The 13,556-nt window shown below is 28.3% G+C and overlaps 3 protein-coding genes and 1 long non-coding RNA gene across 11 annotated transcripts in view; 1 reads left to right on the top strand and 3 right to left on the bottom strand.

Moving 5' to 3' along the window:
* Nucleotides 1-689, bottom strand: part of LOC126914209 (pyruvate kinase-like) — a 16,822-nt gene extending 16,133 nt beyond the window's left edge. The window contains exon 1 of one of the 2 annotated variants that reach the window (XM_050717840.1): nt 524-689. The gene's annotated coding sequence lies outside the window, so the exon portion shown is untranslated. The remainder of the gene's footprint in view (nt 1-523) is intronic. The other variant, XM_050717839.1, reaches the window with a different exon arrangement.
* LOC126914192 (uncharacterized) overlaps nt 1-11,813 on the top strand; it is a 23,691-nt gene extending 11,878 nt beyond the window's left edge. The window contains exons 1-4 of one of the 7 annotated variants that reach the window (XM_050717807.1): nt 1,385-1,533; nt 1,610-1,749; nt 3,742-3,844; nt 3,942-11,813. In XM_050717807.1, coding sequence (XP_050573764.1) covers nt 4,041-6,428 — 2,388 coding nt within the window. In that variant the 5' untranslated portion in view covers nt 1,385-1,533; nt 1,610-1,749; nt 3,742-3,844; nt 3,942-4,040 and the 3' untranslated portion in view covers nt 6,429-11,813. Of the gene's footprint in view, nt 1-1,379; nt 1,750-2,084; nt 2,212-2,302; nt 2,549-3,741; nt 3,845-3,941 lie in introns of those variants that run through there. The other 6 variants (XM_050717802.1, XM_050717808.1, XM_050717806.1 and 3 more) reach the window with 6 other exon arrangements.
* LOC126914230 (uncharacterized) lies at nt 1,206-2,360 on the bottom strand. The gene is made up of 2 exons (XR_007709610.1): nt 2,224-2,360; nt 1,206-1,469 (listed from the first exon to the last, which is right to left on the bottom strand). It is a non-coding gene; the product is annotated as an uncharacterized LOC126914230 (long non-coding RNA).
* LOC126914221 (putative methyltransferase-like protein 7A) lies at nt 9,173-13,556 on the bottom strand. Its single transcript, XM_050717873.1, has 3 exons — nt 13,228-13,556; nt 11,175-11,434; nt 9,173-9,651 (listed from the first exon to the last, which is right to left on the bottom strand). Exons 1-3 carry the CDS (start codon nt 13,502-13,504, stop codon nt 9,391-9,393), a joined length of 798 nt encoding a protein of 265 aa, XP_050573830.1. The 5' UTR covers nt 13,505-13,556; the 3' UTR covers nt 9,173-9,390.

The raw sequence follows: 13,556 nt of genomic DNA, 5'->3' as shown, positions 1-13,556 counted from the left end.
TTACACTTTTATGAATATATAAATAATTATATAAAATGCTAATATAGATTAAACTAAAGAAAGAATAGTTAATCTCAAATATATTAACTGAAATTTTAATTGTATCTAGAATAAACAAAAAACAATTTTAGGAAAGAATTTTATACGAATATTATACAGTATAAAAATGTTTCAAGATTACTTTCAAACATAGTACTAAACTTTTAGAAAGCAAATTAAAAGAATTTATTGTTTCAAGGTCAAAACGATATTCGTTGTTCTGGCTATATATTTGTTATATATATATATATTTGTTAATAAGATTCATGTGGTAATACATACATACAATGAAAATTAAGTAAAACCCTATTAAACGAAAAGAATAAGCAAAAGTTGGAACTTCTATCGATAGTTACAATGATATAGAAAAAGTTATTTAAAGTATACAAATTCTTAAGGTTATAATTATCAAAGTGACAGCAAAATTTATATCACTTTATGATGTATTACTTTATAAAACTACATAATTTATTTTAGCTATTACCTTGCCAAAACTGTTGAAACAAACTCGAATTTAATGAGACAGAAACCAATAATCAGATCAGACGTCTGTAAAAACCAAACTAACACGCCCACAGCTTACAAGAAACTGATGTTTTAAGGACACGAAAGGTCACTGTCGCTAGTCGCTATTTCCTAGTGCGCCCATCTTGTACCTCTAGACTGATTTTCAACGCAAAATGTTCATGTGCATTCAAAATGTTCATAAAAGTTCTTATCGATTTATTAACGTTATTTAAAATAACTATACAGGAAGAAGTATATACAACATGTTTTTATTAATTAAATCATTTATAATATTTTTATTAAAATTGTATACATAATATAAATTGTAAACTACTAATATACTAATACAGTTATACTATATATTAATATGCAATTTGTGAAATTATCACGGAATTACAAATAATTTATTTTAATCACATCAAGTAACAACATACAATTAAATTTACGTATTTGTAAAAAAAATCTGTATGGTAATAAAGAATATATGTTTTCAATTTGAATAAGTGGTTTGTATCTTATATTAGTCATGAATTTGATAAATTAAGATATAAAATAATAAATTAATAGAGTACGAATTATAATAACTTGTCTTATGACAATAATTGTCATATAGAAAATATAGAAATCTCTCTGGTTACACTTTACTTTAGGGTTCGAAAAATTTTTTATTTTTTTATTCGCAATCTTGTGGTTTTCAACGTGTAGAATCTGCGGAATCCATTGGTTCAAAAGTTATGACTATATAAAATTGAGCATTTTAAGGGTATTTTACATATTACTTTGACGCCATATTGACTTCTATCCATGCTTCGTCCAATGAGTGGACCGCACAGATGACATCTGATTGGATCGCACAGGTGAGCATTCGCATGCTCTCTATATACGTTTACCTTGTTCAAGAATGGAGTGTTTTCGGATCGTTTCTATCAACAAAGCCAACAAATCGATGTTATAACGGCAGAAACATCGCCAAACAAATTCGCACAGGTGATGGTCAAATTCATTATCATGAAACGAGGGAAGTGACCTCTCTCCCACAACCGAATTCGATTCTATTTTTTAGGTATGCTTACGTATTTAGGCATTTACGTATCAGTAGCTGTACATACTGTACGTATAAACAGATTTCGACACTCGCTAGGGAAAATCATCCTAATATTGAATCGTGACTAGTTGCGAAAAATCAACATGGAAGACAAGAAGGTATGGTTCTACGCATGCGTAATATACTATGAATGCTCAGATAGAGACAGATACAATCTATTCACCTTTGTCTGTCTCGAAGGAACGCGAACTTTATTGATCTTTTATATTAATTTTTTACGATTAGACGTAATTCAATTTTTAGACGGTTTTTTCTAACTAGTGTCCAGATCTACATGATCTATCTATGTATCTATAAGAATATATATATATATATATTTAGTTACATGTACATCATGATATAAATGAACCAGATTATAGTTTCACCTAATTACAAAAATATCTAATACAATTATTAAAATTTCATTACATAATAGTAAAATTTATAAATTATTTTAACTCCTACTTGAAAATATCCTAAAACTATCCAATTTTTCTTATTTTAAAACATGATCCACGTTGTGGGATTATTTAATATTTCGTTTTTTATGATGAACAATGAAAAAGTATATAAATTATAACGTAAATACTTACTTTGATATATATTTGTTATTGAATATGTATATATTTTCGTATAAATGTTTTTACATATATAGATATGTATTAAATCTTGACTTTATTAGGACATATTCGAATCCTTAATACAATAGATGTCACCCTTAGATATACTGTGACTATATATATTTATATACATAATTTGGTTTTATTACATCTAGTTATCATGATGTTCGATATTTTTTTACTGATTTTCGTGATATTTAAAGAAAAGCCCACCAGTATACGCGATGGCAAGTAAAATAAATAAAAAGGTTTCTGGTGACGATTCGCTTTCATTATCTTATAATGAAGGTGTTGGAAGGTAAAGTAAATATTGGTATAGGTTAATATTATGATTTGACATTTTGACAGATATAATTAATATGAAAAGTGATTGTGAGATTAATGTGTAGGTTTTGCAAGCAGTTTCTCTATAATTTTTAATTTTTGTTTCATTAATTAGTATTTAGTATAATAGTATTAAGTATTCATTTATTATATTTAAATTTATTTCAAACTATTAGTGCTTATCATAACATCTATATAATTTAGAAGTATAAATTAGAAGAAGAACAATATAATAGCAAAATATAACAATTCTATGGTTATATTTTATAGTTTTTTAATATGTATGTTCATAATTTGTTTTATAATTTTAATATGTCAAAATATACAGTAGTAAACAAACTTACATCATTTCTTTTATGTGGATCTGTATTTGCAATATCTTACTCTTTTATACATAATAATACAAACATAAACAAAGCACAAAACACATTATTATAAATACAAATAAAAAAGCCTGATTTACGATAATATTGTGTCTAAAAGTATTGGCAAATTCTTAATAATAATATTTGATTTAATGGTTTCGATAATGGAATATATTAAATGTTATGCAATTATAATTTAGTATTTTATAGTGTATCTTTTTATGTTGTGTTCGTAAAAATATAAATTTGCCATATTACTCAAAGTTTAGTTATTAACTTTAGCAGCTATACAAGTAATAAAAATTAACATGTTATTTTAATTAAAAAAGCAACAAATAAGTATCTCTCTATAATGGTTTTGAAGAAAAAACTTAAATTCTAAAAAAACAAGTGAAGTTACTAAATATAATTAAGAGTATGGTATATAAAACAGACATATAATAACTTCATTTCTTAAATTATATATTAGTCCAACATTTTTAATTTGATCTTTAAGTCATATAAATCTTTTCATACTAATTAATTAAGTGTTAACATTGCATTTGTTTTAGTATTTTAATGCATGATATATAAATATTATTTGTCATTATTATTTGTATTAATAGCATTATTGAACATGTATTAGCTAAACATGTATAATTATAAAGTAGTATACTAAGTATAATAAAAAGAGGATATACATATAAACAATATATGGAATTTTACATTTGTATGCAGTATATTATTTATATTATTTATATCTTTTTTGTATTTAACTGTCTCTAATTATTTGGATTGAGTATGTATTACATGTATATTTCAGAATCACAGGTTTTAAACATTATTCAACCTTTAAAATATCTCCCACTGTCATAGAAGAGAGACAAAAATTTTGGAATGAATTCTTTCTTAAATATTCAGAAAGAGTATGTATAATTTATATTTTTTTTGTCACAGAGATATTTACTAAATAGTTTCTTCTTTTCATAATAATAGTAGTAATTATAATATATTTTATTTCAGGAATTTGATAAAACTGAGTTGGATATCTTTACATTAAAACCATGTCGAAAAGAATTCAATGTGGAGGAGAAAATAGAAGTAGAAACGGTAAAGCAGCCTATGTGTAAACCATTAAGTGTGGTACAATATTGGGTAAATACAGGTTATCTACCTTATACAGAGCTTTATGTAAAGAAAGACAAACAATTGAATATTGAATTATCTTTGACAAGCGAAGAATGTATAAGTTCATCGCATCATAAGTCTTCTAGTAGTTCTGTTGATACTGCTGCTTATATTTTATCAAATATGAACACAACTAATAAAGTAGAAACAATGGCTATTGTAGAGGGAGCAAAATCTAATTCAATAGGAAGTTTTCAAAAGACACAAGATATTGATGTAATACAAAATAAAATATGTGAAGAGAATAACGGAGAGAGTAATGAAAATATATTGGAGACTAATGGTAGTGATGAACAGCAGTATTCTCCTAAGATTTGTGAAATGTCAAATCATGTGTTATCACAAAAGGGTACAGATGAGGAGGAATATACGACACAAACACAAAGAAATATATATGCAGATGTTGCTACAGATATGTTGTCAGGAACAATTAATAGTCATGAAAAACTAATACAAACATTTCATGATAGTATTAATAGTAATTCTTACATTAAACAAAATTTATCAAATACGAAATCACCACATGTCAACCAAACTTTCTTGACAGAAGAAAGCTTTAAGTTTGAAGATAGTTCTACAAAAATAGGACATCGGAAGAAATTATATACTGGTAGAGATTCACCTGTTGATCTTATTAGTATGAAAAGTAATAGCAGAAGTGCAATATCTAATTCAAAACAAAATTTACATCCTGCATTAGATTTTGAATGTAAGTTATCAAAAAAATGTAAAATTAGTAAGAAAAGAAGAATGAGTTGCTTTTCCACATATAATAAACTAATGAATACTAGCCAATTTAATATTTCTAATCGTAAGAAACGTAAACGGAAGAAAAGTGTACCAAAATTCAAGGCTATAAATGACAACATTACAAAGAATTCAGTGATAGACCAACATTTAGTAAAAAGTGGCACTGATAAATATGTAAATAGATCTCTATCAGCTAATGCATCTATAAATAAACAAACCGAATTTAATAAATCCGTAAACCGTTTACAAAAAATAAATACAAAAGGATATAAGAAATTAGAAGAATTACAAAGTTTAAATCCAGTAGTTTGTTTAACACGATTATCAAAAGATGATATTGCAAAATATAAAAGATCAAAGAAGATAATAAAAAGTATTAACAATTTAAGTACAATTGAATTATCAGAACTTAGTAATCAACGACGTAGACGATTAAATAAAATGACAAATATGAAACACTTAGTTGTTCGTTTATCACGTTTGTCAGAACGCGATATTGAAAAATATAAGAGGCTAAGTAATGTGGCATTAAACCTAAATTCAAAGGTTCATTTAAAAAAATCATCAGAGATCGAAATTCAAAAGTATACAAAATCTACCAACACTATGAACAATTTTAGAAATTTAAATCCAGTGGTTTTATTAAAAAGACTGTCAAACATTGATATTCAAAAATATAAAAGTGCCAATAATAAAAGTACATTAGGTAGAAGTGATTCATTTTCAAAATTTGCTCAATTACAAAATGGTGATAAGTTTAATAACCTTCCAAAACTTGATAAATTAATGCATATGACTTCTATGTTGCATGCTGTTGCAGTAACTGATGACGCAGTTAGTGACCAAACTACTGTTTTGCTTTGCAAGTGTGATAATATGTCACTCGGCGATTGTTCTACAGATGATTTAACTATATTTTCAAAAAATAGTTCTCAATCCCATTCTACTTCTATAAAAACTCGTAATAATCGTATGTTACAAATAAAAGAAAAATTTCATGAAAAAGGAGAAGAATTAAATAGCAAAATATGTAATAAAAAAATAGGTATGACAGAAGCGTGTGCTAAAAATAAAAGAAAAAGAGTAAATGATAAAAATCAGTTAAAGCCTAGTACCAATAAAAGCAATCTTAAGAATAAGCGTGATTCAAGAAAAAGACAATTTACAAAGCTACATAGTATAAATAATTCTTTTGAGAATAATTCGGAAACTTCAAATATAAATAAAGATGTAGTTCTTGAAAGAGGTAATGAATGTATGAATAAGAATAAAAAGAAATCACATATCTCGATATCCTCCGATGAAGATAATGAATTTATGAAACTTGTACATTGTTCAGAAGATATGCAAAAATTAAAACTAAGACAATATTATAAAGTATTGAATGAGAAATTCAATAGTACAATAGACAAATTAGAAGAAACAAGGAATAGTATAATAAAATTTACAGTTTCAAGTATGAATTCAACTAGTTTATCAAATAAGTTACTTTCAGACTCTATAATTAAAGATGGTAAGTTTAAAAAAAGACAAGAAAATTTAAGCCCAATGAAAAATGAGGAGTGTTTGTAACAATGTAATTTATTGGTAGAAGAAGATTGTAATCAAAAGTTACGTAAAACAGAAATTGAAATTGAAAATTTAAATTATTGTCCAAGATGAGTGTTACAGAAAACAAAAGCAAATCTTTATGTCTTGAAACAAAAATTTTTGATTCTGAACCATTGACCTAGCAATTTATTAATTTGAGATGACAAGAGATGACAAGAATAACTTAATAGAAACTAATCTATAGTTATTATATTCTTTAAAAAAAAAAAAAAGATTTCTTGGTATATATAGCAAAATGTAATGCATTTAACTCATTGCAGCATTAATCATGCGTGCAGAAGTAAATGCTGGTGATGTAGAATAAGATTCGACTAATATAAAGTAGATATTATATACGGCATATTCTTGTTATTTTTAGTGTGCAGTTTTCTTTAAATGACAAATATGAAGAAAGAATGGCAGAAGAAAAACTTTTACAATGTTTCATAAGCGATACAACAACGTATATTAATTTTCTATATTTGCAATGTTTATATATGTTATTGTATTTTTTCTCTTTCATCTTGTTCTATCACCGTTTACGAGAAGAATGTCTATACATCTATCTTATAGTAATAACGTACACATCTGATATATTTAACCTCTTGCCACACATTTCTTTTGTAGGCGACATTAAATGCAATTTCTCGTGACGACCATAGTCGTCATTTGCGGCAATACGTTAACCGGTACTCTCAAATAACGATTCAAGTTTTTGATAGAAAGTAATAATATGGTTAAATGTAATAGGTTCCAAAGGTTAGATATCTAAGTGAACGTGTAAAAAGTGTAGAAAAATTGACAAGGAACTTATTATCGCCGCAACGAATTGTAAAAATATAAAAATTAATATAAGTAGCATACTTATATAGAAATTAACTGAATCTCAATGAATTAAAAACAGGTAATATTGAAGTATCTTTATTTTAAAATTACCGGATGATATTTTAGAAACCTGCAGGAGTATTTAAGAATTTTCGGGGCTTCTCAAACACAAAAAACTAAAACAAGCTGTTTGAACTTAAACGACTTAGTATGCAGATGATATACATAACGGAGGTTAAAAAATAGGTTGGACGGAGGGTTAAATGAAGAATTTGTTTGATTCTCTATATTGCATGTTTTACATACATATAAAGCGCTATTATATATTTTTTGCTCCTGTATATATATTTTGATTAATTTCTTACTTTCGATTATTAATTTATCGTTTGCAATTAATCAATGTTTTGTTTCTATGATACTTTATAACAAATTATGTTAAAATATAACAATAAACTGTTTTTTTATACATATCCTATTCCAGACCCAAAGCTATTACATAGTTTTATTATTATTATTTGCTTGAGTATAGTTTGTTAAGCATCCTGTCTCTTGTACATATGTTCCTTGTAATCAAAATTTGCAAAAAGTCTTTCCAATTCTTTTCTTTTCCATACAGTTCACTGATGTTTACATTTCAGTGTTTTCAGCTTTTTCATATTACGTCTTCATTTGCATTGCTTATCTTATACATATATTTTCTGTTAGCAGAAGATTGTCCTCAAACAGCAACAGTTCCATTTGTTCGATTACTTTTTGGTATCCTCTTTTTATGTAAAAGTCATCAGTATCATATACGAGTAAGGAATATAGAGTCGTGCTCAATGAGTCTTCCACGAGTCTGAGACATGCATCTCCTTTATTCTTATTCCACCCGCTGTCTCGACCCTCATCATTGCTTTTTCATACTATTTTTTTATCAGCCTTATCATTCGTGAACTCAAGCCCATGTCAAATAACTTTTTCCATAATACTGAGTTCACGATTGAGTCGAATGCTCTTCGAAAATCTACGAATGTTGTCGGTAATTTTCCTTTTTATCTTTTACTTCCAGTGTTACCTTGGTGTTCAGTACAAACAGGTTTGATACAAACTCGCATAATGTGTCTTCGCTTCAGAACCTGATCAACAAATTCCGAAAGAACTTTAGTTTCCTTATACGAATTCGTGATCCTCCAATTTGTCAACATTGATGTCTTTAGAATTGTAAATATCAGAGTAATAGCTCTACAGCTCTTAGAGTCCAATTGGTTGCCATTCTTCCATACCAATGTCTGCACGAATTTACATCATTTTTCATACGTTATTAAATATTCTTAGTAATTGCATTTCACGTTTAGAAGCAGTTCTTTATAAAACTCTATTTGTGTTCTGTCTGAATATCACTTCAAATTCGTGCATCTTAATTTCTGACCTGGATTTCCGACGTCAACATATTTGGCGGTGTCAATGATTCTTATGGAATTGTCCTCAGTCTTGCTTATCCCTATTTACGTTGCTTGGTTTCTTGTATCTATAAATCGGCGTTGACCTTGAATTTCAAGTTCAACATCTGTTTGCATCGCATTTATATCGCGTAACACTAGTCCCGAAGAGCAAAAGTCTGAAAGGAATCCGAGGAATCTCTTGCGAATGGGTCGCGCTCTCTTGGAAAATGATCTTAAATTTCCATTGGTTCTTACATCGATGTTATTTATATTTCGAAATCAGATAGAAAGAGAGTAGTTTCGTATTAGCGAGGAAATTATCCCTTAGCACGTGAGATAATCCTCGTAAATAGAACGTAGCACCTCGCTTCATGATTTTAAACTATTGCAAAGTTACTTACTGTATGAAGAAACCTTTACGAACAAGGGTCGAAGTGTGGACGATTACGACGATGCGTGAAGGACATATTGTGAATGTTATACTTCGTAAATGAATAACGCTTTATTTAATAATTAATTGATACTATAAATATGTAGATACACTCGTTTGAATACAGTGTACTTACAGATGCTAATTTCACTTTACCAATTAATTCTATCTTTGCTTTTATACATTATCAATTTGTTAATATATGCATGTCTTTATTTTTTATATATATAAGTGTTTGTAATTTTTTTCATTTTGTTAAGTTTAACTATCGAGTCGCTACGCCCAATATATGTTGCCTTGAAAGAATCAAATGAAAAGGGTGGGATACGTAACCGTCAAGAGTAAATATATCCCATGTAACATGATGAAAACCAACATCTTTAATATTTACAATGGGATCGATATCTAGGTGGCAACCTCCGAAAAGCGATGGCCATATTTTTGTTTGTGACAACAATTTTTGCAACCATCGTACGAACGTTCCTTCGTTCTCAGGTACATGTTCTATAAATAAATATTGACCACCCTGTAACAAAGAACAGCACAAGTTAGATCAAATATTTATATATATATATATATATTTATTTATTTATTTATCTATTTAAATAAAATATCTGCTGATAATATTAAATTGCATTTTTGTATTCCATTAGGTATAAAAATGAAATTACAGTAATAAATATATATATATATATATGTGTGTATATAGAAAGACGAAGAAAAGCATGATTGGAAAATAATAAGTAGATTTTTATGTATTTAACGCGGATAATATGCGAAAATATATAAAATCGCTAACATGCAATATTTACCCTTCGCATAAGTACGATATTTACCCTTTATAATATTTAATAGATGATTCGAAAATTGTGATATAAATATTTGCAAGGATTTGTTATATTTTTACACCAGTAGTTTGATGATTAAGCAATAACGATGTTTATTCCAATAACATAACTTTGTTATATCGGTGTAAAGATTTATAGATAGTTAAACTTAAAGATATTTATACTACTGTAAAATGGAAAGTTTTCATAATTCAAATTGTTATTAAAACATAAACATGTTCTTGTGGTTTTTGTCCAAAAAATTGATATAAAGAGAATGTAATAATAATTTTGATAAAAGTATTTGTCTTCCATTTCGGATTATTTATTAAATACATAACATATGGATGTCGTGGCGAAAAAAGAAATGTTGTCTTTCAAAACGATAAGACTATCGATATATTTTTTAATTCCTCCTATTAACCAAGCACTTTTGCCGAATATATCGGGATAAGGCAAGATTTATAGATTTTAGGTCAAACGATGCTTTTTTAATTCAATGGTAATCCGATTGGTAACGATTTCGCGTTATCGCGAAGTAGAAATCGCTCGAAGATGACGGTCGGAGTCACTTTAAATCATACGACAAGATATTTTTGCATTTGTGTCGCATTTTTATTCAGTAACGTTTGCGATACTTCTCGTCTTCGATCGTCTAAAGTTGTTTCAAACGAGATACGTCGTTCAGTTCGAAGTCATCATCTCTAAGCCTTTTGGACAAATCGTGAAATTTGTTTTCATACATCTGCCAAATTATTTTAGATAGGTCATGAATTTTTCACGATGAGTATAATGAAATGTACGATGGCGAATATGTGATCTGTTATTTATAATTATGTAAAATATGTACATGGTTGATCATATCTAATCGCGAACTACTATATATATGTATGTATAATTTTTGAAATTTAAATTTCTTAATCTTACTAACAAATAAAATATTAAATAAACGAATATCATTAGCATTATTTAAACTTTACCACGAGAATTTATCTATGTATATACATATGTATCTGTGTATACATAATATATACATGATAATTGTTAATAATTATTAGCTGGTCCTCATTGATTGTAAATACAAAGGAATATTAATATCTTTTAAGTTAAAAGACATGGTGTATAGTGAAAGCCTTCGATTAATATGTTAATCAAATTTAGTACATATCATGTATATATATATATAGTATAGTATAGTATAGTTGATTAATTATTATTTTACCGGCGTTAATACCCTGTGGATCTCTCGAAGCGTCGACTGCAACGATTTCACCGAGCATAACGACCTTGTTGTTACAACTACGTCTACATATCCAGTTGGTACCTCTTTCAAACAGCTACCATCGCCAACTATTAGGCGTTCGATAATGATATGTGAGAATTGCCAAGAACGATTGCCGTTTATCAAATATTCAGGTAGTTTCAAATTTCGGTCAACTCCGATCAAGTGCGTACTGTCCGAGTAAAATTGTATATTTTCACCTGTAAGATTTCAACTTAATCCATGTATATCCACGTTACTTCGATGCGTATTTTTATAAAACAGAATTGCGTAGATACGTGTATAATACCTTAGAGGAATAATCTAATCGACTTTAACTTTGGTATAGTCGAGTCATGTTACGTTTATACCTATGCATATTGAATTATACAGCAAGAAACGAATTAACCTAAGGCGATAACGTGATCCTATCAGCTGCCGAATGTTAATCGCCGATGGTCTTTTGCATTTTACTAGGACATTCGGAAATACATATTGTGACATTTGAATAAAGAGAGTAAATATTAAGGCAGACGCGATTCTCACAGAAACTTTTGTATCGGTATTTTGTATTTAACAATAAAAGCAGAAATACCGCTACATTTCAATATTACTGATAAAAGAATTTCCTGTCGCAAATTATACCTGTGTAATTTATGACTACAGCTATACTATGTGACATAATCGACGCTCATCAAAACATTTGTAGGATACAAGTTCCATGATCGTAATGTTATTAAATATTTAATATATTAATATAGAAATAACATAAGACGATATTGTCTGTCCTCTGTGAAAAGATACAGTTATCTCGTAACACGAAGTATATTGTAATTTTATGCTGCTTTACGTTGATATTGTATCAAGGAAGTGTAGTTTATGTGTCTCTTTATTAATTTTTAAATTACGTATTAAATTTATATCTAATCCTCTTTATTCAAAATTAATTTTATCTTCTCCTATCGAATTATCTTTTGCAAGTCATTTTTGGTTATTTAAAATCTCCTTTTTTGAATATAATTAGTTGCTTTATTTAAGTTTGCTATAGAGAATCAATTAGGTTTCGATTTATTCCCAATATTTCGAAATTGGCATAAGATCATATCACGCATGTATACATATATGTACGTTTGCTTATGGCGAAGTAACAGAAGTCCGCTTTTGATACAACAGATAAAGCTTAGACAGCGCGTATATAGAAGAATAAGAATTATATCGAATAACGAAGCATCTTCGTCTCTTATAATTTATAATTTATATTTAACGGTACAACGATACGTAGATGCAAAGTTGTCGAAATAATACGTATACTCCTTATCGTTTTATTACTCATTACCATTTTTCCTGCATACAACGATCTTTTATCACGTGAAATTATAATTAGTAGTACGCTGTTAATATGCGATTTATTATTAAAATATTTTTGTTCGTCCTTTTATTATCTTAAATTTGACCCACTTGCGAGCAGCGTTCAACGTACAGTATCTTCCAGTCTTTACGCTTAATGCTCGATGTTTAATATCAACACTTGATGCTCGTAATATATATTCATTTAATTATTCTAATTTGTAAATATCGTAATGTAGCTCTGTTACATACGTATCTAAAATATCACGGATAATACGAGCAGTATAAGGACAAAAATTCCAAACAACTGTCCATTTGTATTTTTGGAAGGAAAAATTGAAACGAGTTCTACGTGTGTTACGATATAAACTGCTGGCATAAATAAGAAATAATCGCTCGACGAGTAAGTCTTCTTTACTTTCGGTAAGATTTAGATGTACCACGGCTAAAGACGTCATTCAATTTCAATAATTCATCCGCTAATAATAAATTAATATCTTTAATGTTAAGATCAGTTTCGCAAACAGGAATAAAGAGTTAATCGCGGAAAAATCTCAGTGTATCATCATGTACCGATTAATCACGATGCAAAATACGTATTTAAGTAGGATTTCAGTTGAACATTACGATATTAACGGTTAATAATGTACGTACATGGAATGCACACCCGTTTTAACGCCAATCTCAAGCAGACGTATGCAACCCATGGATCTTAATACTTTGTCGCTCGAAACAACGTACTGTAACGACTTGAACAAATGCCTCTTATAAGGTACCATGAGTTCGGCACACTCCACTTCGAATCCGGTTAAGTGAACCTTGTAAACGTACTGTCTCAAATTTGGCCATCTTCGCAATATTAAAATCACCATGGTAACAAAAATAAGCATTAACGATCCATAACTTGTAATCACGTCGCGTATCCACAAATCCTTACTGCTCATCTTTCGCTCTTTACTCTACACTTGTGGAGAACTTCTTAAATATTTTCGTAAC

This window comes from Bombus affinis, chromosome 3, assembly GCF_024516045.1.
Source record: "Bombus affinis isolate iyBomAffi1 chromosome 3, iyBomAffi1.2, whole genome shotgun sequence".
NCBI lineage: Eukaryota > Metazoa > Arthropoda > Insecta > Hymenoptera > Apidae > Bombus > Bombus affinis.
This window is presented reverse-complemented; position numbering and strand designations above follow the sequence as displayed.

Excerpts from the sequence above, each read along its gene's own strand:
- LOC126914221 (XM_050717873.1), bottom strand. The coding sequence starts at position 13,504 with ATGAGCAGTAAGGATTTGTGGATACGCGACGTGATTACAAGTTATGGA. Across the intron at positions 11,435-13,227 it reads TGAGATTGGCGTTAAAACGG|GTGAAAATATACAATTTTAC; the intron begins GTGTGCATTCCA and ends GAAATCTTACAG. Across the intron at positions 9,652-11,174 it reads TCCACAGGGTATTAACGCCG|GGTGGTCAATATTTATTTAT; the intron begins GTAAAATAATAA and ends TCTTTGTTACAG.